General features: G+C 46.8%; 1 protein-coding gene, 1 long non-coding RNA gene and 1 pseudogene across 3 annotated transcripts in view; 2 read left to right on the forward strand and 1 right to left on the reverse strand.

The window, feature by feature from the left end:
- LOC133048809 (uncharacterized) overlaps positions 1-15,247 on the reverse strand; it is a 526,351-nt gene extending 511,104 nt beyond the window's left edge. The window contains exon 1 of the long non-coding RNA XR_009691121.1: positions 15,170-15,247. This is a non-coding gene — a long non-coding RNA (uncharacterized LOC133048809). The remainder of the gene's footprint in view (positions 1-15,169) is intronic.
- On the forward strand, positions 3,956-4,250 carry LOC133048684 (glutaredoxin-1-like; annotated as a pseudogene).
- A 2,090-nt stretch (positions 15,248-17,337) lies between the features above and the next one.
- Positions 17,338-25,645, forward strand: part of NR4A3 (nuclear receptor subfamily 4 group A member 3) — a 45,043-nt gene continuing 36,735 nt past the window's right edge. Inside the window, exons 1-4 of one of the 2 annotated variants that reach the window (XM_061132378.1) lie at positions 17,338-17,750; positions 21,025-21,198; positions 22,262-22,333; positions 24,066-25,021. In XM_061132378.1, the coding sequence (XP_060988361.1) occupies positions 22,303-22,333; positions 24,066-25,021 (987 nt within the window). In that variant the 5' untranslated portion in view covers positions 17,338-17,750; positions 21,025-21,198; positions 22,262-22,302. The remainder of the gene's footprint in view (positions 17,751-21,024; positions 21,199-22,261; positions 22,334-24,065; positions 25,022-25,645) is intronic. The other variant, XM_061132379.1, reaches the window with a different exon arrangement.

Here is a 25,645-nt window from a genome sequence, read left to right on the forward strand (position 1 = left end):
ATTAACAAATCAGTTCTAACTGATTTGCTTTCAAAGATATCTGTGAACTCACTTAACATAATCATAATTCTTTCTCTAGCTGACCTTAATTATTCCATACTGAATTCTTCTGGCTAAGAATGAACCATTAATAACTTCTTCCTCCTATTTTCTGGTTTTCCCCAATAGGTGGATCCTGATCTACTGCCAGACCTAGTTCTTCTTTCCTGAAATCAAGTATATTTATGAAGTGTAACCATAAACTAAGAATATTAATTCTACCCATTGTGCACTAAAGTTTCATAACCCTATAATCTCACTTTATCTATGTACGAGTTTATATTTTCTAGAGAATTCTTCCATTTTTATTTCACAAGAAATATCATCAAACATATTCTAAACTATTGAGAAGCTAGTTCTACTGCAAGCTTTAAATTTCTTTCCTTCAGAGCACAGTTTGACACTAAAAATAAAGAAATGGCACTCTGATGATGCAGTCTTTATTTTCTTGTGCCATAATCATTCTTTTCTATATCACAGTTGAATGATATTCAAATTTTCCTCAGATCTAACACAGAATACCATAAACATTTTATTCTCTGAAATTTTGCCTCTTCAGAGTAACTTAAAAGAATCCCTCCCATACAGAAGTTCAAAACAGTAAAAATTTGAATGGGCTCTTGAAATTTGTAGATGTACTAATAATCAATTGCAAGTATTATCATCAGTAACACATCCTTAAGGTGTCCCTACCAAGCCACTGAATTACAGGCAATAAGTTATCTTAATACACTTAAATTCACTACCTTTCTATAAGCAAAAATCAAATCACTTCTGAGATATAAACACTTGGCTCTCCCAATGACCACTAAAAATTTCAAATCAAAAGTTACCCTTGGGAAATCCACAGTCATTATTTTGTATAAATACAGATGAATACTACTCTATGCCATTATCACACGCTTTATCCGCCTACACATGGGTTTATAGAGGTACCTACTATATCATCTCAGATCAATAAGAAATGTAGTAACAGTTGTCTTCTAATTCTCTAAATGAACTACATAAAAGTACATAAAAACTGTGAATCTCCTCCAACAATAGGAGCCTCTGCATTTTTCAGACAATCGATCCCATGGGAGACTGCCAACATACTATTTATGTGTCAATCCACCTGATCAGGAAAACTGAAAGTTATGATCTTCATTAAGAATTTCAACTCTGGATCCCTTGAGGGTACTTCTTAAGAAACTAAAGATACCCTAAGAAGCTCCATTCCCCAATCCCCATCTTTGCAAACAAGTGTAGAACCTGGCTCCTCGCCACTAGAGGGGGGTGTTTCTTCTATTGGTTTCTCTTTCCCTTAATTTGGCTTACCAGAATTTCTGGTTGAACTAGAAATAAGCCTCAAGATCAACATCCTGACTTTCATTTCCCCTTCATACTGTGTGGCCCTTTCTTTTTATTTCAGGCTGTAATCTACCACTAAAATATCAACTTCAACTCCTGATTACTTGTATAATTATGTCTCACGTCATATTTCATTGCTTTTTTATGAACAGACCAACAAGCTACACAGAGTTGATTCTAGAGACTTTGACATGAGCTCATCTGAAAAAAAAAAAAAAAAAAAAACAGAAAATCCAACCAAGGCTGCATATTCTTTTTCAGGAAAAAATTCTTTTTTCATTTGCCATGTTCACATTATTTCATTTGAATCCCAATAAAACTACTGGGAAAAAACTGAATAAATAACAAATTCTAAAGAAGATACTCAGTCTCTGTAAGTGACTTGCCCAAGATTTCAGGTAGCAGATAATGAAGCCATAAGGAAGACTCACAAGCCCTAACCCCAGACCTTTCAGGGCTCACCTGTACTGTGCCATGAGTAAGAGGCACCAGATGAGAAAACGGACTGCAGACTGACCGAGCCTTACCATCTGCCACACTCGTCCAGAGCAAACAGCCAGGTGACCACTTCCGTCAGTTCAGTTCAGTCACTCAGTCGTGTCCCACTCTTTGCGGCCCCATGGACTGCAGCAGGCCAGGCCTCCCTGTCCATCACTGACTCCTGGAGTTTATTCAAACTCGTGTCCATCGAGTCGGTGATGCCATCCAACCATCTCATCCTCTGTCGTCCCCTTCTCCTCCTGCCCCCAATCCTTCCCAGCATCAGGGTCTTTTCCAATGACTCAACTTTTCGCATGAGGTGGCCAAAGTATTGGAGTTTTAGCTTCAGCATCAGTCCCTCCAATGAACACCCAGGGCTGATCTCCTTTAGGAGGGACTGGTTGGATCTCCTTGCAGTCCAAGGGACTCTCAAGAGTCTTCTCCAACACCACAGTGCAAAAGCATCAATTCTTCAGCACTCAGCTTTCTTTATAGTCCAACTCTCGCATCCATACATAACTACTGGAAAAACCATAGCCTTGACTAGATGGACCTTTGTTGGCAAAGTAATGTCTCTGTTTTTTTACATGCTGTCTAGGTTGGTCATAACTTTTCTTCCAAGGAGCAAGCGTCTTTTAATTTCATGGCTGTAGTATCACTACCTGCAGTGGTTTTGGAGCCCCTAAAAATAAAATCTCTCACTGTTTCCACTGTTTCCCCATCTATTTGCCATGAAGTGATGGGACCAGATGCAATGATCTTAAGTTAACTGTGAGTACTTAACTCACTACTATTTCTGGCAAAGATTATATACATCTTAGACTAGCCCCTACCTTCCATGAAGTCACAAAGTGAGACACGAATGGATGAGAGAGATAAAGGAAGAGAGGCTCAGGGGAGAAGGAAGAGAGGAAAATAAATCTATTAAACAATCTTGAGGTCAGGCATAACATGCAAAGTACTCAAGAACAGGGACTAAAACATATCGAGAAATCAGAATCAGGAAAAAGAACAAATGAATGACAAAAAAGCAGTCACATCACCGGACAGTCAAAGGATCCAAAAGGCTCCCGAAGAGATGACAGGTGCTGGCGGATTCCCTGACGCTTTCTGTGAAGAACCCTGGTCTAACACAGAGCCCCTTAGAGAAGAGTGAGGCAAGAGCTGGCTGGTTAAAAGTTGCACCCACTTTCTGAAGCCATTAAGATGGGGAGGGCAGCACCCCAATTAGAGGAAATCTATCAAAATCAAATCAAAAAGAGCTGACGTGAATCTGCTTGGGACAAAGTGAGTATACCACTCAGAATGCTTTTGGCTGCAAGTGACAAAATCCCAGATTACGCTGGCTTACACAATAAGGAACTGTATTATCTCACAGAACTGGAAGTTCAGAGGTAAGGCAGACCAAGTACAATACAATCAGCAGTTCAGTAAGGTCATCAAGAGCTCAGGTTTCCTCTCTCTGCTCTGCCATCTTCTAGATCAGCTTCCTGCTAAGCTAGTTTCTTTCACTACCCTAAGACGTCTTGTGCAGTTCTAGCCATCATATTCAAACATAACAGTGTAAGAGGAAGAAAAGGCACTATCTCTTTATCTCTTTTTAGGGTCAAGAAACTACTTTCCAGATGCACCCTGACCCTCCTTCAGACTTCCTGTCACATCTCACTGAACAAAATAGGTTACAGACCGACTCTAACTCTTTGTTAGCAGATGAAATGGGATTAACCATGACTGCTTAGACTAATCATCTAGAGTAGAATGAAAGCTGGGTAGCAAATCACCACGATCATAGTATGGGCAAGTTCTGATGATGAGTATTATCGTGACACCATTTTCACTCCATAACAAATCTATTCACTTATTGTGTTACTTCCAAGATCTTAATGAGGCATGTGCTTTGCCCAAAAAATTCCAATTATTCTTTGATCACATTCCATACCTGCCATCATAAACTTTTTAAATCAGTTTTAAAACATTTTATTATGATTTTCGTGGTCTATCTACTATTAAAAAAAAACCAAAAACTTCAGTCCCGAGCAATATCTGCAATCAAGGTGTCCTCTCGGAGAGGCAGCAGCCTGACAGCATGGCTCGAGCATTGGTGAACAGCAAGATCCAGCCTTGGAAGGTGGTCATGTTCATCAAGCCCACCTGCCCCTACTGCAGAAGGACGCAGGAGTTCCTCAGCCAACTGCCCTTCAAACAAGGGCCAATGGTAACATCAACAAAATTCAAGATTACTTGCAACAGCTCACAGGAGCCAGAACAGTACCTCGGGTCTTCACTGGTAAGGAGTACATAGGTGGATGCACTGATCTAGTAAATATGCATGAGACAGGGGAACTGTTGACAGACTAAAGCAAATTGGAGCTCTGCAATAATCACAGAGCTGACCCAGGCTGATAACCCCCTTGAGGGGTGGATGGCATTGCAGATAACAGCAGTTCCTGGAGGATGGGCCTGGGGCGACTTTAGCCAGCTACAGTGGACCTGGGGCGACTTTAGCCAGCTACAGTGGACCTGGGGCGACTTTACCCAGCTACAGTGGACCTGGGGCGACTTTACCCAGCTACAGTGGACCTGGGGCGACTTTACCCAGCTACAGTGGACCTGGGGCGACTTTACCCAGCTACAGCAACGGTTTACTTAAAATTCTGAAATATGTTAACCTCAGTAAAGGGGGAAGGGCATTTTGGGAGGCAAAAAACAGCTTCTTTTGACTCAGTATTAAAAATGGACCAACTTGCCCAAAATAACAGGTCTGAGCAGTCTAATGGAGGTCTCGGGTTTCATGTCGGTTAGCCCTTTGGGTTCCAAAAGGACATGACAAGATATGCTTAGGATCCACTCACTGATCCAAATCTCTTTGGCACATGTTCTTAGCAAGTGTTCTCCTTGTGCTGGGACGCCGCCGCCTCTAACTCCAGTGTTTCTCAACCAAGTGTATCTCAGGTCCCTGAGGATGAAGCTAGACCTTGTTTTCCGCTACTGCCTGAAACTTATTTTGTTGAGTTTGACTTCCTAGAATTTGTATTATGAAATCAATAGGTATTTTGAATGTGCTTTTTCAAAAGGTGCCTCCCAGGACACCATCCCCACCCCACCCCACCTCACCCCCGCCTACTTTGACAGTCATTGCTGTGAACCACTGTCCTGAACCTTGACAACCCACAGATCCCATAGGAAATGTTCAACAGTTCTGCGAGGGGGCTGAGCACCCAGTCTGAGAAATGCCACATGAAAAGTTTCACACCGTTGGTCCACACTCTGTGCTACATGGATTAGAGATCTAAGTCTAGATGCAGTGATCATATGGCAACACTGTTAGGTCAGATGGTGTTCAGAGAATCCTGAACAAGCATGTATTGTTTAGATTACAAACAAAAGAAAAACATAAAAACTTAAATGTTGCATGGAAAATTTGTACCCCCCTCCCCCAAAAATATGTCTGTGAAAATAGCCAAATTTGGAAAACACCGTTCTAAATGTTCTCTCTCTCCCCTTTCTCCCCCTCACTCTATGAGAACTTAAGAATTCCTTATTGTGAAGGATTCTAGAATTGCAAGATTAAGTAAATTTCCTTCTGTAGTCTCTCAAGTATGAATGGTTAATTGCTTCTCTATTAAAGAATACCCATGGATCACACAGTGATTTTTGCCGAATTCTTTTCTACATTCTCAAGACTTTAAGGAATGTCATCAATGCAAAATATACCAATTTCAAGCATTTTTTCACATTCACCCCTCCTTCCATTATAAATAAAGGCACATGCTATTGTCCTTCAAAAAAAAACAAAAAACTTCAATGCAATATCTTATATCAAGAATGGTAAATAGGTCTGTCACAGGAACTCCAGTAGGTACATCTACCTAGAATCCCATTTCAAGAAAGATCCAAAGCTGAGTTTGGATCTAAAGAGTAACAGTACCGTGACTGATCAGTGACGTCTACCATGTAAGAGAGCTTGGGCACAACACACAACATGTATCTGCCAGCCTTGATTTAGAGAAAATCTATTTAAATAATTTCCCTTCAATGATAATGGATTTCTCTGCCTTATTTTTATTTTAGTCAGGATCCAATCTAATTCCTCTTTATAACTTCCATCTAATTTACATATATGCACATAATATACATTAAGCATGAACACTGAAAATTATTTTGTAGATGATCAGAGTTCCACAGGGACCCCTTTGTAAATACACAGAAAGGATGGACAGAATTGCTTAATTTATAAACTGTGTCACTTAAAGAAGGCAGGGGGTCTTTGGGGCCCAGGCTAGTGATGGACCTCAGCAGGCTTCAGGGACTGAAGGAAAAAGAGAATGCCAGTCTATTTTCAGTTAAGGTGGACTGGCCCACAGTTGCAGGTCAAAAGGTAGAAAGGAACCAAAGTCTAAACCTGGACAAAGGTGATGAACCAATAGCTGCAGAATGCTTAAATAATGGCAGATTACAAGCAGCACTCAGAGTTTATGTGTATAAAATGCACTTGAAAAGAGGAAAGGACAACAGCGGTTATTCTTCAGTAAATTATAATTTATGGCTTTTTTTCCTTTTGTCCTTCTACTCCTTATCTACATTTTTCTCAGTGTCCTGTACTGCCTATGTACTGCCATTTTAATGAGGGGAAAAAAGCAATAAAGGAAACATGTTTTTATCTTATCGCTCAATGTTTTGGTTGTTCCAGTTAACCTCTTACTGACTTTTAGTTAAGATCAAGTTTGTCCAACTATGCTATTGTTGGGCAGGTAGGTTGTTTTAACCTTTTGGTATCACAAGCAATATAGTGCTCCTGTAGCTGAAAATTAATTTGAACTATAAAAGAAGAAAAATTAGAAAAATCTCTAGAAAAAGGACCAAAAGTGTTTAAACAACTCGTAATATACTGAAGTATCACTACTCAAAAATTTGTAACTTAGCATATTCACTTTCTACTAAATAATTGTTTTAACCAAATTTTCCAGTTGACTAGTTTGCTTTCAACTAAGTTGTATTTGGAAAAAACTGATTTTGGCCAAAAAGATTTTAAGATAAATTGGTATTGGACAGAGTATACTACCAGCATTAGGGGGAAGTCTGAAGGCACAGATAAGAAACAGGCTCCCCAAAAGGTTCATCAATAAGAACAGGCAAGTCTGACACAAACATCACTAAGGGCAATGGTTCCAAGTAGGAGGAAATGTCTATCGAGGAGCTACAAAACGAGCCCAAATAACTTAGTGAGTGCTAGCATGCACATCAAGTACATTCAGTTTCAGCTGCCTGCTTGGACACTCTCCCCTAGGAACAATGCTGGATTTTCCCTAGGTTCCCTAGATGAAAAAAACTTTATAATCTGTTTGGGGTTCAAACTGAGGACAAATTATCCATCCACAGTCACTTTCCCAGTAAATGAGGTTCTGGAGCTGACTATTGCATGATGGGGAATCCAAACCACTTCCTGGGCATATTATTGTTCCCTCTCCCAAATTATAGACAGTAATATCCCAAATTGTCAGGGAAAGTAGAGGTGGCAAACGATGTGAATTTGCACAGAAAGAAGCAACCTGAACTGGAGTAAAATGCCTCAGGAGTAAAATACCCAAGTAGTGGGATTCAGCTTCTGGAACAGCTGATTAGCATGGCTAGAGCCCTCTCTGGTTTGAACAATCTTCAAAGGAACCTGATTATAGTTAAGATCTCTTTTTAGTCCATTATTGCTCAATGGAAAATCCTGGAGAGCTTTCTTAGAAGCCTGTATTCATTCAAGTATTAACTGGCTGCCAAGCTGCTGGTGTGGCTGAGCTAAGTGGAGAAGTAGTGGGGTGGAAGGCAGAGACATCTCTGCCATTAAAGGAGGTGTTCTCCAGGAAGGAAAACCAAGAACTGCATTATATTCAGTCAGAGCAAGGCAGGTGTGAAAAAGCAAGGCACATGATCAGTCTGTTTCTAGTAAGAAGTAAAACTAACCCTAACCCAACGTAGAGCGGGACTAGTCACAAGTGGTATCGCAGCAAGTGAGTGGCCCCTTGGAAAAAAAATTAATTTGGACCTATCTCTCACACCATACACTAAGAAAAACATATGACAAAATGTATGTGTGGAGTAGAAGCCATAGCAGTAGCAGCAGAAGACAATCATAAAGAGACGCTTTTCCAACTAGGACAGAAAACCCAACAGTCATAGAAGGTAAGACCGACAGATTCAACTACGGCTTAGGAAAAACTCCACCCGGCAGACACCACAAGCAAAGACAAAGGACCAGAGACAAACTGGGGGTAAACGGGGTATTGCAATTCACTTGGCAAACCTCCATATTATAAACATCAACCACAAACTGATGTTCAAATGACTCCCCCCAAAAAAGGCAAAGAAGAGGAGATACTTCACAGAAAAGGAAATACAAATATATTTTAAACATATGAAAAAATATTCAAACTCACTCATAAAAAGAAATAAAAATTAAAAGTACACTAAGGTAATAACGTTCACCTATGAGATTGGAAAAAAATCCGAAAGTTCAAGAACACATTTTGTTGGCAAGAAGACGGGTAGCATGCTGCTCTTAGACTCAGGTGGGCATAGAAACTGCTTCTATGAAGGACAAATTGGCAGTACCTATAAAACTACTATGAAATACAATCTTTGACCAGCAATTCCACTTTCAGTAATTTACCCTACAAAAATACTTGCACAAGTGTGAAATAATCTATGTAACACTGCAGCACCATTTCTAATAGCAAAGACTGAAAATTTCCCAAATGCCCATCAACATGGTACTGATCTTATATCCACACAACAACATGCAAGAGATCTCTAAGACATATCGTTAAAGTGAAATATACCTCATATATTTCTCCACTGTTATATAAAGAACACCAAAACACCCTGTTTTGTGAAAAGAGCAGAATAATATGCATAAGCTCCCACTGGTATAAAAAAAGGAAAGCAGAACAGAATTTATATTTGTATTGACTTGGATATAAATTTTAAAACTCTGAAAGGATAGGAATTGAGTAGATGGTGGACAGAAGTGGAAGAGAAACTTTTTATTTCTAAACATATTGTAGACTCATGTGAATGCATTTCCTTTGCAAAAGTTAAATCTTAAAATTTAATATAGTAAATGTTTAGCAAATACAGCTTGAGTTCCTAGACAATATTCTACATTTGCACCCCTCCGTTTACGGGTTACAGATGGTAGACAAGTGACTGAGGCCTTGAACTTCAAAGCACAATGAATGTTACAGAAGGAAATCTGATATGGAGAAGAGAAGAACTTACCAAGAACAGGTTATATAAACCAAGGCAGAGACACTAAACAAAAGAGGGAAGGATACCATCGTGTGCAAGATCGGAGCAGGAGTGTCGCATCGAGATAAAGAGATGAGCCAGAGGCTGACTCCTGAGACGGCTCAGGACCAAAGGCGACACAGTTCCACAGGACACTTGAACCTGAGTGAGTTCAAGGTGTTCGCAGGTGTCACGGAGTGCTGAGACTCGGGGCGCTGCCCTCGGGAGGGCGGCTGCAACGGAGGGCAGGGCATGCAGACACAGCGCACAGTGGTGGACGGCAGGCCTTCTCTGCTGCTCACGTGCTGAACCCGAGTGAAACCCTCTGAGAAAAGTAAGTAAGGCCACAAGGCTGGTTTCAATAACGGAAACAGTATTTTGAACACAGTTTCTTGAAAACTGCTTTCATTCATTCATCAGATGTTTACAGAACACCTACCCTGTGCCAAGAACTTCTCCACGGGTTCAATAAATTCATCCCCCCAAATAAATATGTCCAAAATAATTTAAACAAAATGGCATTTTAAAAGATTTTTGAGATAAACAGAAGCTTAAAAGTTTAAATATGAAAAAGTCACTAAAAGTTAACTGACAACTATAAAGTGCTACGAAACTATGGTAGATAGATTTCAAAATGTACACAGGTTATCCTACTGTTTTTTTAAAAAGTGAAATCAATGACAACATGTGAATTTAAATAAGACAATCACATTCAGAAATTATAAATAATGAGGAATTTTACTAAACTTAAAATATGGCTTCATATTCTCATCACTACAATTGATAAAACAAGAAAACATAAAAAGGGAACTAATTCAGACCAGATGTGTCAGGGAAGAATTTTTCCAGTAGTGAACTATAAACATGAGGAGCAAATAATGAAATATGTATTATGGTAAAAATTAGAATCAGTTACTAATTACATAATCCAAGCAGTAAATCAGATACCTAAATACATAGAAGAGGCATTTAAAATTAATGGACAAACCATGTTTTTACTATTCAAACCTAACTCAGATAATACATAAACCTGCAATGTGTTAAAATTTGGCTATTTCCCAATGCCTATAAAGTCAGCTCTTATTTATCCATAAGGTAGAAGGAAATGGCAACCCACTCCAGTATTCTTGCCTAGCGAATCCCACGGACAGAAGAGCCTGGTGGACTGCTGTCCATGGGGTCGCAGAGAGTCGGACACGACTGAAGCGACTTAGCGTGCATGCGTGTATTTATCCATAAAAATGTATCCAACTGCAAATCTAACAAGCTTGCAAACAGAATTTATTGAATTCTTCCTGCCTGATTTGCTAACATTTTTCCAACTTGAAATTGATACGTGGTACTTTTGACCTGCTTTCTCAATATTTCACTTTATTTACACTCTAAAAGGAAATGTAAAGACTTACAAGCCCACCATCGCTGCTACATTTAAGAAGAAATGATTTATACCTAGCATGCAGTAAGAATCGGAAAGGAACAGGAGGAGCAAACAACAGTGTCTATTCCAATGAAAGTTTATTAATTTGTATGAAGTCAGTTTGTGATTCATCCATATTCAAATGAATGAACAAAAACAAATTCCAAAGCTAAATATAGAATGACTTTGGGACTATCCAGGTGTCTGCTTGTTTTCACTTCAGGACAAAACGAGGCTGTGAGGCTGGCAGTCCATTAGCTCCCAGGTCACTGAGATCTCACCCAGTGGCCACGGTTCTTTGCCACAGAGGCCAGAAACGTTAAGCATGACATTACTACCACCACTACTGCTGTTTGCACAGTACACGAGAGAGCTCTGAGCCGCCTGACTACAGCGGTCAGGTGGTGACAAGAGGCCAGGTCAGAGCCGACACAAGCATTCAACCTCAGAAACTGAAAGATCCCTAAAGCTCACATGGTAAGCCCAACATTATTATTTTACAGATGATGATACTTAGGTCCCCCAAAAGATGACTTAACTTACCCAAGGCTGGGCAGTTTCATGGCAGCAAAACCAATCCCAGGCCTCTGAGAAGCAATCTAGTGCTCTCTGTAAAACACATCATCCGACTCTTGGAGAATATGCTAAAGGACTGACCTTGTACATGTGAGGCAATCTTTTTTTTTTCCAGAGTTGGGGGATAGTAAAGGGCTATGTAGTTACATGTGGGGAGATACTTACTTCATCCATCAACCCAAGATAAAATGCAGATCTTATTTCAAAGCCCTAAATAATATCCTGAATTTATTTATCAGACATGAGTAATAACTTTTCTTCCCCAAATTACTGTGGGCTTCCAGAGTTTACCAGCAACTGGCGAAAAACATGATTAAGAAATAAACTATCTTTTCAAACAGACTGCAAGCCTGTCCTGATATTTACTAATGGGGTTTCCTTGGTGGCTCAGATGGTAAAGAATCCACCAGCAAAGGGGGAGACCTGGGTTCAATCCCTGGGTTGGGAAGATCCTCTGGAGAAGGGAATGGCTACCCACTCCAGAATTCTCACCTGGAGAATTTCATGGACAGAGAAATGTGGCAGGCTACAGTCCATGGGATCACAGAGTCAGACATGACTGAGCAACTTATACTCACTCACTAAGAAAAACATTATTTAATGAGATTAAAAAATAATATTGGCACTTACACTATTAAGTAATCATTCCATCTCTGGCTTTTACTCTTTTCTGAAATCTTCCATAACAGAAAGTCTATGCTGATTTGCTATTTACTTTTTCCTTGTTAAATATTAATATTTGAATTCCCATGAGCCTCTTTCTAAAACTTCTAAGAAACCAAAATTCAAAAATCTCTTTGCCTAGCTTACTTCTACATATATGTAGTGTCATACAAATCTACTTACATATATTTTAGAAACGATAAGAAATTCAAGAATTTTTATGTTTAACTGGCTATACACAGGTGCCATGGTTCTGTTTCCTGAACCTTAAGAAAGTTTTCGAAAAGAAGTTGATATTAACATTTCCTCGCCTAGAGCAGCCCTTTCCTCACTGAGAGGAAGCAGCACAAGAGGAAGTACAAATAGAGGGGAAAGGTAGAGGAGTCAAACCAAAAGTCAGGGAAAAAAATCATAGCAAACCTTCCTACACAGATATAACCCATGTCAAGCTGCAATTTCCTTGTATCACCATGCAGCTGTCTGGCCTTGTGGTGGGCATCTTGACAAGGTACATTCAATCAAAAGTGTTAAAAGTTAAGGTAAAGAAAAGAACTAATGTATGATATCATTTTGTCCATCCATTCCAAGAATATCCTAATCCATATAACTGGTTACTTATATTATAGCTGTTCTCTATACATATTCAAATTTAGATGGGGGAATATTTTATGGGTATTTACTATCTCTGTCAGACTTAGGAGCCACAGGAATTTCAAAGATACATGAGGCATGCTTTTGAAGCTTACAGTTTGACAGGGGAATAAGCAAAGTACACAAGAGTACAAAAAGAAAGCAGTGAAGTAAGAGCTTTATGAAAAACTAAAGCACCATCAGGATTCATTTCCTGAGCTAGTTTTAGAGGCAGGGTAAGATTTCAACAAGCAGAGAAGAGGAAGAAGAGAACTCCAGAAAAAGGAAAACCATGAACAAACGCGGCAGGGTAAAAGGGTGTCTGAAGCACAGACAGGATGTCAGTTTGACCAGGACAGGAAAATTATCTGGAAATAAAGAAACCAAGATGTGCAGGCTTTGGGGCTTTATTTTGGAGACAACACCCAGCTGCTGAAGACTTTTGAACCCAAGGGTGATATAACAAAGGCCTATATTTTATATGTTTGGAAGGCAGTATTAAACCTATGGTGTTATTTAGTATGAGCTTAAAAAAAAAAAAGTGATATAACAGAAGCCATACTCGAGGAAGAATAATTTGGCAATAATAGAAGTGACAGAGAAGGGATAGTATGCAGGCAGGTCAGATAGAATACTACAACTGTCCCACATTCATAAGCCGAGTAATTTAAGTGGATAAGTCAATGTTATGCCAAGCTACCACACTTTGTATACATATCTTAAATGTAGTATAGAACTTCTATAGTGATTCAGGAAAACGTGGACTTACACACAAGTCTCCTAATTTTCCCTCCTATCTTCACCTTAATAACAATTTCTGGCTTGGAATTTTTATTTCACTTTACCTCACTCAAGTTTTGTATCAATAAGACTCCTTATCATCTTTACATATGAGCAAAATCAACAAGATGTACATATCAGTGCTTAATCAGAACACTTAAAGCAATTTTTAAATCCTATTTTGTTAAAGAATTTGCTTTATATCATACACAATAAATTTCCCTCAAATTTCATATTTTATTTTCCAAGAGAAAGAGCACTTTCTTTCTTGCAGACTATAACCACATAATCAAAACAAACAAAACGTAATTACCCAGTGAATGTGTAATAGTTACTTCATAGAGTTTTTTTAACAGATTGGTTGCCACAGTGTCATGAAAGCAGAAACTAACTGCTCTCTTTGCTTTGGGTGTAAACTGGGCCACACGTGAATGTCCCTCTTCTAGAAAAAGGACCAAACCAGGTTAAGTTTTCAACATTCCACAGATTAAGACAGTCTAATTCGATTGGGTTTCCCAAAAGAAGAGATTTAATTATAAAGTACCGTTTCATTTAATTTAAAAAAAGTCATCAAAAAGGTACACTGAAATGGTCAAGTTACATAAGCCTTACAGAAAATTATGACTGATTTTTAGTAAATCAGACTTATGGAACAGATATTTGAAAAAGAAGACTGAAAAGATTCACTTGGTTTGAGGTCATCTGAAGAAGTGCATATGATTAGGGCCCTAGGTTTAAGCAGGGGGTGGTGTCCCAGTTTGTAAGAAAGCCTTGTCTCTGCTTCCGTGACTTTCCATTTGAGTGCAAAAATGTTGCCACTTATCAGGGACCACTGGAACCTCTCCAACAGTCAGTTCAGCTTCCTACCCAGAGGAGCACCAAGACAGCTGATTGGTTCAGCGCAGTCAGACAACAGCTCTCAGCCTCAAAGCAGTCAAGGAAAAAAGATTGGTGACCAGATACTCAGGGGAAAAAAGGATCTAACAGGCAGGAGGGGGAAGGAGAGAACATAATCAACCAACGTAAACGTCCAGAAAGTCACAGCCACTCAACATGTCAAAGAGAAAAATGCTTTACCTGGAGACATTCAGCTAGGGATGGAAATTTTTTTTTTTTTAATTTAAGATAAATAAGAATAATGAAACTGTCACGGAGGAAATCCAAGTCACATGAACAAACTTAACTAGCAACTTTTACATATTAACATTTAAGAAACGTAGTTTACTCAACAAATTCACTGAAAGATGTCCTAGTTCCTAAAAACTGTACCTAATAGTTGTCCTTGTGAGTGATTCCAGTCCTGCACGCGATTTCAAATTGAAGGGGGATTGGGTGGGGTGCAGAATACATGAAGTTTTTACAGCATGGAAATAAAAGTATTTTTAAACCTTCCTGGGGTGAAAAGTCAGGCAAGAGGTAATACGTGGAAACCGTCAAGTGCCGCCCTACACACCCACCCACCAGATACCATCGCAGCCGGCTAGGGGAGTCTCCCTCTTTTTGCCTGACAGCTTCACTTTCTTTGAGGTCTGGAGCTGGTGATCACACTGGCCCGTCATGGTATTTTCAGCTAACAAAGCAGTTACTCAACAGGGGAAAAAGCCACAAAGGAGCCGAGCAGCTGCTGCTGCACCCGTGATGCAAGTGCAGGATGAGCCCCGGGCCGCCACCGCCGCCTCGGCTCCTCCGTGACGTCCGGGAGGGGTATCCCCGGCTCTCAGGAAGTGGTGGCCGCGGGCGGCTCCGCCCCCACGCGACTCCGGGCTGGCGCGGACGCCGGGCGGCGGGACGGCCCGGCCCGGGACGGCCGGGGATCACCGGCCGCCGGCCGAGCACGCGCCGCGGGCCGCGCGCCCTCCCGCGAGTCACCCCTCACGGCGGGCTCCGCGCCCTGACTCGCCCTCCGCTCCCGTCACAGCCCGCGCGCCCCGCTCTCTCCCACAGCTCACACCCACTCACCCCGACCCCCTGCGCCGAGCCTGGCCCAGCGTCGCCGGTCACCAGACGGGGTCGAGCCGAGTCCAAGATGGCGACTCCACCCCCGCCCCCTCCGCACTCCCCGCGGGGTCAGGGCGCCCCCTCACGCGGCGCGCTCGCGCCCGAGGCCCGGCTAAAAATAGCCAGGCCCGACTATATTTGGTGCGGCCGGATCCCGGCGCGGCCGCGCGCGCCCCGCCCCGCCCCGCCCCGCCCCGCGCGCGCCCGGCCCCGCCCCGCCCCGCCCCTCCCCGCCCGGGCGCTGCGCTGAATGGAGAAGGGGCGGGGGTGACCGAGGGGAACCTACTCCGCTATCTGCGGCGCGCGCCGGCGGCGGGGCCGGGCCAACCGCCGAATTTAGTAACATCGCCTGCGTCAATCACGCGCCTCGCGTGCGTCAGTGCTGCGCGGCTCCAGGTCCCGCTCCCCCCCGCCGCCCGCCAGTCTTTGAATGGATGCAATGTAGCAGCGCCCTCCTTCCTTCCGAGACCGGGCTGGAACCTGTGGCGGTGCAGAGACTCTGTTCCTGTCCTCCAGGTCAACTCTCGAGGCACCCTTCCAGCTCTTCTCCCCACCACCCTGTCTGAAGTGGAAGAGGATCACATATATAACTTTAGTTTTGTTTTCAAGTTTCTTGTGCTAGCTCGAACCTTCGATTCTGAATGGTGTGCTCCGCCCCACACCACCCCTCAACACACAAGCAAAGGCCGTGACAGGTCAGAAACCTAAATGTCATGTCTGATTCAAGCGGACCACATGGGGACCATGTCTGTCTGCATAATTTCACTCAAATATTTTCTCCTCCTCAAAAATTCATTTATAAAAGTGGTTGCTTTTACCCAGCTGCAACTTTTGGAGCTAGGAGACTTTAACTCTGATAAAATTTTGTTATTGTTTTCAGCAAGAAATTCACACTTAAATTCATCACTTCCAGGAAGAAACTGCTCTCCGTAACAGAATCTCCCAGGCTTTCAGCTCACCATTTCATAACAAACCCGTCTCAGGAGACCAGCACAAATCCCCTAACGAAGGACTGACTAATAAATCCTGTTGATTGATTTCGAAATGTTTAATTTGGGAGGTGGAGGGGAGGCCCATCTACAACCATCAAAAAGTGAAAGTGCGAGCTGAGAGTTCCATTTCTGACGGGAGGGGGTGATTTGCAACAGTCAGACTCGCTCAGCTGTTCAACACGTGTGTGTTTGTTTTACACACATTCAGTAGTTGCTACAGCGCGCGCGGATGGTGGATGTGCACTGAACTGGGTGATAAGGTCGTTAGAAAATTCACACCTTAAGTGTAAAGAAAGAAAACCTTCTCTTCCCAGAGCCATCGGTATCCCTGTGCAAAACACGCACCCAGCAAATGACCGGAGGCGGAGAGGGATTAAGCCTAGGCTCCGAGAGCCAGAGAGACGAGAGACGTAAACAGCTTTAGGCTGCCGCTTGGGGGAAGCGCAGCTGCAGCGCAGGGAGTCTTCGGGCTGGTGCCTGACTCCTGCACTGGCTGCCAGGTCGCTCAGAGAAGCTGTTTGGCGGAGCCTTCCCTTTCGGAAGAGCTGTCCTCTCTCTTACCCCCTCGCCCTGGCTCCCAGCCCCGGGGCAGCCTCGGAGGCGTGCCAGTAGCTCTCCTCCAACTCTACTCCACCCGAGCCTGACAGCTGGGCGGTCCCGCCTGACCTGCGGGCGGGCCGCTGCACCCTCTTACCGACTCGCGACCGGGCGAGCCGCGCGGTTGCAAGGGGGTTGGCAGCCCTAGTCCGAAAGGTCGCCGCGCCAGGACTGGCTGCGCCGTAGTTTCCATTGTCCTGGCCTGCGAATGGCCGGGGAACGCGCGCGCGTGCTCGCACACGCACACACACACACACACACACACACACACCCTCCCTCGCACACGCGGAACCGGCTGGGCCAGAGGAGGGAGGAGGAGGGTGACGTAGCGTCCCATGGCGTCACATTGACGTCTCGCATTCCAGGCACTCTATGGAGAGGGCGCTGGGGCTCCTGTGGCATAAATGACGTGCCGAGAGCGCGAGCGAGCGCAGCCGGGAGAGCGGAGTCTCCTGCCTCCCGCCCCCACCCCTCCAGCCCCTGCTCCTCCTCCGCTCCCCACACACAGACAAGCTCACACCCGCTCCCTCACTCGCACACACAGACACACGCGCGCACACACGCTCCTCACACACGCTCTACTCTCTCCCGCGCGCTCACACCCCTCTCGCCCTGCGCCCTCGCGGGTGCAGCGCCGCGCCGCAGTCGGACTCCCCTCCTGGGCTCACTTTGCAACGCTGACGGCGCCGGCGGCGGCCGCGGAGGTGGGAACAGAAGCGGCATCCTCTCCCCTGGTCGCGGCCGGAGACGGGACGCCCGCGGAACCCCTCGGCGGCGCTCTCCCATGAGTCGGGATCGCAGCATCCCCTGCCAGCAGCTCACTGCCTCTGGGAGCCGCTGGACTTGTACACCGCAGCCCTTCCGGGACAGCAACATTGACACCCCCTCCAGTGCAGATTTCGGGGCAGCTTTCTAGAAACTCGCACTAAAGACGGAACCGCCACAGCATTCAAGTACGTATGAGATTCGCTCAGTTAATAGGGGGACTTGTTAAAAAGTTGGCGCGCTGGGAAGCTCAGCTTCTGAAATTGACAACTTTTTGAGTTGGGGTTTTCCCCTGCTAGCTCCTCGCTCCGGCTTTGCTCGCGGAGTCGCCGGTGGGTTCTGATCTGAAACTTTTCCCTCCCGGTAGCGGGCCTGCGGGGATCTCTGGAGGTTGTGGGATTCCTCTCCTTACCCGAAGAGGCGAAAAGCCTCTAACAAAGACGAGGACCAGGATTTGTGCAGTAGCAGCTCCAGCGATGTAATTCAGGGTATTTCGGCTCTAGTTGTCATGGTAATGATGCTCTAGGCGGCGGCGGCGGCGGCGGCAGCGGCAGGGAGTTGCAGCTCCTGTGATGAACGGCAGTAATTTTCCTGCCTTTTAACTAGGATTGGAAATAGGGGCTCCGGTGGGTCCAAGTTAATCTACCTAATGGTGACTCCGAGATGGTTGACTGGGAGGAAGCTCGGGAAGGAAGGGGACCTGGCTGGAGTTTGCAGCCGGGTTCGGAGGACCTCAGGAAAGAGGGCGTAATTGTAGGAATGTGGCTTATTGTATTGAAATGAGCCTGGGGCTCCACCAGACACGTCTGCCTGGCGTCGCCGACTTGCCGGTGTACACTTTTCCCTTCGTAGGTAATCGGGTGTAATTGCCGACCCCCGTGCCCCGACATGCGTGGGGACTATGTCCCCCTCCTCTGGGCCTTGACTCGGTCTGGGTAAGGCACGTTTCAACTGACAGAATTCGCGCTTTTGGAGAAGTTGCTCGAGTGTTTTACTCTTGATAGAAATGAAAGTTCTCGGTGGTAAGAGGAGAACGGTCAAGCGAGTGCAGCCTGCGGAGACTGACTTCCAAGGGCACTTCTCAAACCTGTTGGAAGCTTGGGGCAATCGTGAGGGAGAAGGCATTTGTCCCTTGATTCTAAAGAACGTTCCTGGAGATTGTCATTTATCTGTTATGCCCACGGACTGTCTAAAGGGAAGAGCTGCAAGGAGTTTGGTTATCAGAAATCTCAGGCTATTATCCCAGAGCCCTAGAGTGCCGGGAGAGAGGTACAGAGCGCCGTTCAGTCATTTCATCGCGAACCCAATCCTGAATCTTCTTTTCCCACGACGGAGAGATGTTTTACAGAACTGAGTTGGGGAGAGGAAAAGCTGCCCGACGTGGCTTCTGAGCACAGTCAATGAAGTCTGAATTTATTAGAGTTCTCTTATCTTAACAAGATGCTCATAATGTGGACTGTCAAAAACCTCTTGGGCCGCAGCAGCCTTCACACCCGCTCCCCACCCCCGCACCCACCCCACCCTACCCCCTTCCCTCGGACCCTGCGCTCGCAGAAACTCTCCCCCGCGGTTTGCCTCCTCTCCCTCGGTCTTTCTGAGAATCTCAGTCTTTCCCTTTCTGTCGGCCTCTCCTCCACTCCTCCTGCCCCCGCCCCACCTCCGCCCCCGCTCCCCAGGGTTGGAAACTCCGTGGAGGAGCCCGGGTCACAATGGTGCGTTTCACGGTTTCCTTCACACACTCCACCACGGGGAGGGGAACACGGGGGTGTTCCTTTCGCCTGCCCACGAGAAAGAAAGGGGCTTTGACAGAGGTAGTTATTTCTTCCTAATTTACAACCTCGAGGCTCCGTGTTCCCGGCCGCGGCGGCCGCGAGCGGGAGCGGAGCAACGTGTTTCCAGGCGCGGAGGCTTTGCCTAGGTAACCGGTCCTTTCGGGGCGGGGGGAGAGGGGGGCGCGGAGAGAGTCGCGGGGCACTACGCTCGGCTGTAGGAGGTGTGGTGTGGGTTGCCCACCCCACCCCAGCCCAGCCCACCCCCGCCAACGCTGGGCGCGCGAGGGAAGCCTCCGCTTCCTTGGGGAGACGCTTCCCTCACCCACCCTAGCCAGAGGTCGATCCTTGGAGAACGACTCCGCTTGAAAGACCCCAAAGAAGGGCGGGAACGTGGGCACCTGGAGGAGGTGGTGGGAGGTTGCCGGAGACTCCCATTGAAGATGCGGAGGGACGGGAAGCGCACGTTACAGCCGTGGGAAGATCCTGCGCTAGGGCGAGCGCAAGCTTTCTGTAGTATCAGCTGGGGCTGGCGGAGGGGCGGGGGGGGGGGGGGAGGCAAGGGAATCCCCCACTTCCTGGCCGTCAGGGGCTTCCCGGATCTGGGGGCTCCGATCCCCTCTCTCCTTTCAGGCAAGCCGCGGGCGCAGGGGCGGCGGGAGACGAAACTTACTTGACACCCGCGGTTCGGGCACGCCCGAGGTTTTTGGGATTTTGGCGGTTTTCTTTCGGGTGCCGGTTCCCATTCTAATAGCTGTGAGTGGGTCCGGGCAAAGGGGGCGCTGTAGGCCGGAGAGTCGGACACGACTGAGCGACTGAACTGAACTGAACTGGGGTCATGGGATCCTTTCCCGAGGCCCGCCGAAATGCGCTTCCAGGTACAAAGTTTCGCTAAGGCTTTGCGCAGAGACGCTTGCCCCAGAGCCGCTCTCGGCGCCCTCCGGGTCGCCGTGTGGCCCGGAGCCTCGAAGTCGCGCACTCTCTGGGATACCGCCCGAGGGTGCATGGGGGCCTCCCTCGGCTGGCACCGGCAGCGGCGAACGCCGACCGCCTTGTGCGGTGCTTCCAGCGCCGGCCTATTTCCACTGCGCTCTTTTGTTTGCTTGACCCCTGGACCCCGAAACTCGCCGCTAATAGAAGCGAAGCTCCATTAGCATTTAGAATGAAAAGCTCAGACTTTCTTAATTCCTCGGGGCATTCATGCATTCGTTCCGGACCCTGTGCATTTCCTACGCAACGTGTAAAATTTGTATTTGAGGGGTGGGGGCGGGTGAAATTGGAAAATATTTTCCGCTCCTGCACACTCACAGACTCCGATTCCGGCAGAATTCTTTCCTCAAGTGTTCCCATTCTTCGGTTTTCCTGACATCGCTAGCTTGGAACCAGTTGGGGGGTCAGGCAGATTAATTTCTGGGCAACAACTGGTTGCGCGTTTTCTAGCCTCGGTTCGGGAACCACACAACCGCCGTGAGCGCGGACAACCTTTGCTCGGCTGCCCCACGGCGCTGTGATGCCTTTTGCCCAGGGACTCCGATCACCCTAAACACTGCTTTCTGAGCCTTTTAATTCTTTGTCATTTCTAGAGATCCCTACCACCCCCACCCCCGTATGCCCAGTCCAGGCCTCGGTGACCCAGCATAGTCTTACTGTGACCTTTATGCTTTCTCCTGGCGCCCGCCCCCCGTCCCCCCAGAGCCTACTGCGGAAGAGCGCAGCCCGGCAAGCCCCATCGCTGAGACTGGGCCCTCAGCGGAGCCGGGCGGCCCCGCAGCCACTTCACCCAGCCGGCCGTCCCCGCCTCCTCCACGCTCAGCCTCCGCTGGAGAGACCCCCAGCCCCACCATTCAGCGCGCAAGATATCCTCCAGGTAGGTCTGAAGGCACGACCCTTTATTCTTCCCGGGCTGGGAGGTGTGGGTGGGGAAGCCACACACCCACAAGCAGGCTGGTGGACTTGCCCAGCGCCAGGACAGTGCGTGACTGCCGGCCGCGAGGTTCACGGAGCAGGTGGCATCTTTGCACGAAGCTCCTCTGGATACCACACGCTGTTGCTACCTAGTGGAGCAGACAGATTAAATTAAGCGTTGCATTTCTCAAAGATATTTTTCCTAAGAAAAATGCAAATACACCAGTAGATTGGGATATTTTGATACCTTTTAATGTCTTCATTTTTGCTTTCCTTTTAATGCTAAGGCATTTAAGAGTTATGGGATCATTTCGAAAAATACAAAGCATTTTTTGTTTGTATAAAACCCAAATCATCTGAGTGCAGACATTTGGATTATTGCAGCTCAGAGGGAAAGAGGGAAAGCATGTGAGCTGAAAACCAAGGAGTAAATTTGAGTTGGGCAAAAGAAAGGATTGCAGGTTTAGCTTGTAGCACCTCTTTTTGCATTTGGTAAAGGACTCCCCTGGTGGTTCAGTGGTTAAGAAGCCACCTGCCAATGCAGTAGGCGTGGTTCCACCCCTGGATTGGGAGGACCCCCGGAAGAGGAAATGGCAACCCATTCCACTATTCTTGCCTGGGAAATGCCATGGACAGAGGTCACAAAAGAGTTGGACAGGACTTAGCGATTAAACAACAACCAAGGGATACCAGGTGCCTAGCCAAAGAGATGCAAATAAATAGAACTCAGTCCCAGTAAGCTCATCTTCTATCTGGAAACCTCAGAAAGTCATAAAGAACAACAATAGGTAGGGACTGGTGAAGGATGATAGAAAAGAGTCATAGAGAAATCCAAGGGAAGAGAACAAATGAAACATCAGGCAATGCTCTTTTTTTTTTTTTAATGACTAGCCTTTCATTTCACCCCAAAAGCTGGACAGCAGGGTAAGTGCTCCTTTAACTTGAAACTAATGATGATTTGTAGGGCCTTGCTCGGAAAACAGAGGCTTGAACTGGCCTCTCCTCATCACTGCTTCTTCCAACAGGCCCTCAACACCTTTTTTCAAGTCAAGATTTCATCCCATACATGTATGACTCAATCAGATTTGGAAATGTGGGTAAGAGAAAGATGTCAAAGGAAACGTGAAGTATTCGCTTTTCTATTAGTCACACCTTTTACACGATAGACTCCAAAGAGACGTTAAACACGTGGTTTTCGTTTGGTTCAGAAAAACCAACCACCAGAAACTACCCAGTTTACTATTTATATTTAGCCATAAAGAAGAGGAAATAATTAGATACATTATCCACTGGATCAAATATGTCTCAGGGCTTTCTCATTAAATTCAACCTCTCTGAACAATAATAAGCACTCCAGATATCAGTGCTTTGGGGCTGAGGAAAACTAAATCTATTAAGAAAATGTTTTCTTTTCTAGAGGTGCTAACTTTTCTATCATAAGAAAATATGTAGATAACTCACTTATTATAACCAAACTGTAGTTATTAAGCAGCTATTGATATATTTATTACTTAGATGGGGGAATATATATATATTTACATATACATTTATACATATACATATGTACCGCTGGAGAAGGGAATGGCAACCCACTCCAGTATTCTTGCCTGGAAAACTCCATGGACAGAGGAGCCTGGAGGTCTATCGTCCCTGGGGTCACAAAGAGTCAGACACGACTGAGTGACTAACACTTGCTTACATGCATGTGCTAAGTCGCTTCAGTCATGTCTGACTGTGTGCAACCCTGTGGACTATAGCCTGCCAGGTTCCTCTGTCCATGGGAGTCTCTAGGCAAGGATACTGGAGTGGGTTGCCATGCCCTCCTTCAGGAGATCTTGCTGACCCAGGGATCGAACCCGCATCTCTTATGACTCCTGCACTGGCAGTTGAGTTCTTTACCGCTACCACTAGTGATTCCTGGGAACCTATATATGTATATGTGTATACGTATATATAGGTGTATATGGCACAGAGCAGGTTTGGTGGGTGTTTTGTTGCAGCTGCCGATCTTTTTCTTTGCAGATGGCGCAAACTCCCTCAAGCCCATTTCCTGGGCCTGTGTTCCCACCTCACCACCTAGCTGGCTGAAATCATCAACAGGGGTCCAGTTTGAGCAGGCTGCCAGTCCTCTTTGGAGGAGTAGGGAGGGGGTGGGAGAAAGCAACCACAAAGTGTGTGGGTAGCCTCAGTTGGCACTCATAAAATGTTAGAATGTCACTGGGCCAGTAAGTCCCAAGTAGAACACCTTTTTTTCTTTCTTTTACTAACACTCAAGTTTACATATCAGAGAGTTGACTTGGGGAGTGGGGGAGCAGTGGTCTCTTGCTCCCAAAATAAACCAACAGGGCATTCACTGGATTTCCTCTTGTCTTCCTAAATTGATAGCTGAGATCACTCCATTAAATTTCCAGGGCTCAAAATCACTTTTTAAAACACAATTGGACTTTTGAGGGAAGACATCAAACTTCCCAGATCTAATGGAGGACGGGGCAAGGGAAGGAAGGAGGACACAGAGGTCCCCAGGAGGCTAGGTTTTGACAGCCTGTGGCCCCATGGGCAGTTCCTGAGGGATTCGGCTTTCTGCCCATGGAGGAAGGGAGGAAAGTGGGGGAGACAGAGGGAGGGAGGGAAGAAGGAAGGAGAAAAGAAATAAGAAAGGAATGAAAGAAACAGAGAGCGAGCACTGGAAGGGGGGAAGGAAGGAATCTATGCTGCTAGAAAGGTGGAAAGACCGTCACTTCCCAGTTCCCATGTTAGAGAGCAACGAATCCATTGCCACCCATTAGCTAGGAAGACGCTTCTGAGTGACCCTTTTTCCTCTCCCTGCAGATATGCCCTGCGTGCAAGCCCAGTATAGCCCTTCGCCGCCAGGTTCCAGCTATGCAGCACAAACATACGGCTCGGATTACACCACGGAGATCATGAACCCCGACTACGCCAAGCTGACCATGGACCTTGGCAGTACGGAGATCACCGCCTCAGCAACCACGTCCCTGCCCAGCTTCAGCACCTTCATGGAGGGCTGCTCCAGCAGCTACGAACTCAAGCCCTCCTGCCTGTACCAGATGCCGCCGTCGGGGCCACGGCCGCTGATTAAGATGGAGGAGGGTCGCGCGCACGGTTACCACCATCATCACCATGAGCATCACCACCACCACCACCAGCAGCAGCAGCAGCCCTCCATTCCGCCCCGCTCCGGGCCGGAGGACGAGGTGCTACCCAGCACCTCCATGTACTTTAAGCAGTCCCCGCCGTCCACCCCCACCACGCCGGGCTTCCCCTCGCAGGCGGGGGCGATGTGGGACGACGCCATGCCCTCGGCGCCCGGCTGCATCGCGCCCGGCCCGCTGCTCGACCCGCCGATGAAGGCGATGCCCACGGTGGCCGGCGCGCGCTTCCCACTCTTCCACTTCAAGCCCTCGCCGCCGCACCCGCCCGCGCCGGGCCCCGCCGGCGGCCACCACCTGGGCTACGACCCGACGGCCGCCGCCGCGCTCAGCCTTCCGCTGGGAGCCGCCGCCGCCGCGGGCAGCCAGGCCGCCGCGCTTGAGGGCCATCCGTACGGCCTGCCGCTGGCCAAGAGGGCGTCCGCCCTGGCCTTCCCGCCGCTGGGCCTCACGGCCTCCCCCACCGCGTCCAGCCTCCTGGGCGAGAGCCCCAGTTTGCCGTCGCCGCCCAGCAGGAGCTCGGCCTCGGGCGAGGGCACGTGCGCCGTCTGCGGGGACAACGCCGCCTGCCAGCACTACGGCGTGCGCACCTGCGAGGGCTGCAAGGGCTTCTTCAAGGTGAGCCTCCTCCCGGGACCCTCCCCTCCGCGGCCGGCCTCCTCAGCCCCCGCTGAGAGCGGCTGAGCTGTTCCTTCAGCCCGAACCCCTAGAGGTGTGATGTTACACGTGCACTCCTGTAGCCTTTGCTAGCACCTTCACACCCGCTTTCTCGGGGCCTTTTAACTTGATGTCCATCTCAGGAGGCTGCCTGCCCCAGGTGGGCTTGCAGAGACTGTGAACTTCCTGACGTGGCTTTACCGGCTGCAATTTTTTCTGGAGAGAGCTTTCGGAAGATTCGCAAAGGGATCTGTGACCTCAGAAATATACACACCTCTCTGTATTCCTCTTCTATCCATCCCAAATGTCTGAGGGAATAGAGTCTTGCGTGCCAGGCCTTGGGTATTTGTATCTCATTTAATCCTCCTAGTGAGAGCTAGAACTCTAGATCAGACAGAACTGAGATTGAATTTTGGCCACCCACTAGCTAGTTTTATGAACAGCATCTTGAGGGTTTAAATTAGTTATCCTTGTTTTATAGATGAGAAAATGAAGGCTCAGAGAAGTTATTCCACTGCCCCTGGACACACACTCAGAAAGTGAGATGGAGGCAGGATGCCAACTGGTGTTTGCATGACCCCAAAG

Source organism: Dama dama, chromosome 29, assembly GCF_033118175.1.
Source record: "Dama dama isolate Ldn47 chromosome 29, ASM3311817v1, whole genome shotgun sequence".
Classification (NCBI taxonomy): domain Eukaryota; kingdom Metazoa; phylum Chordata; class Mammalia; order Artiodactyla; family Cervidae; genus Dama; species Dama dama.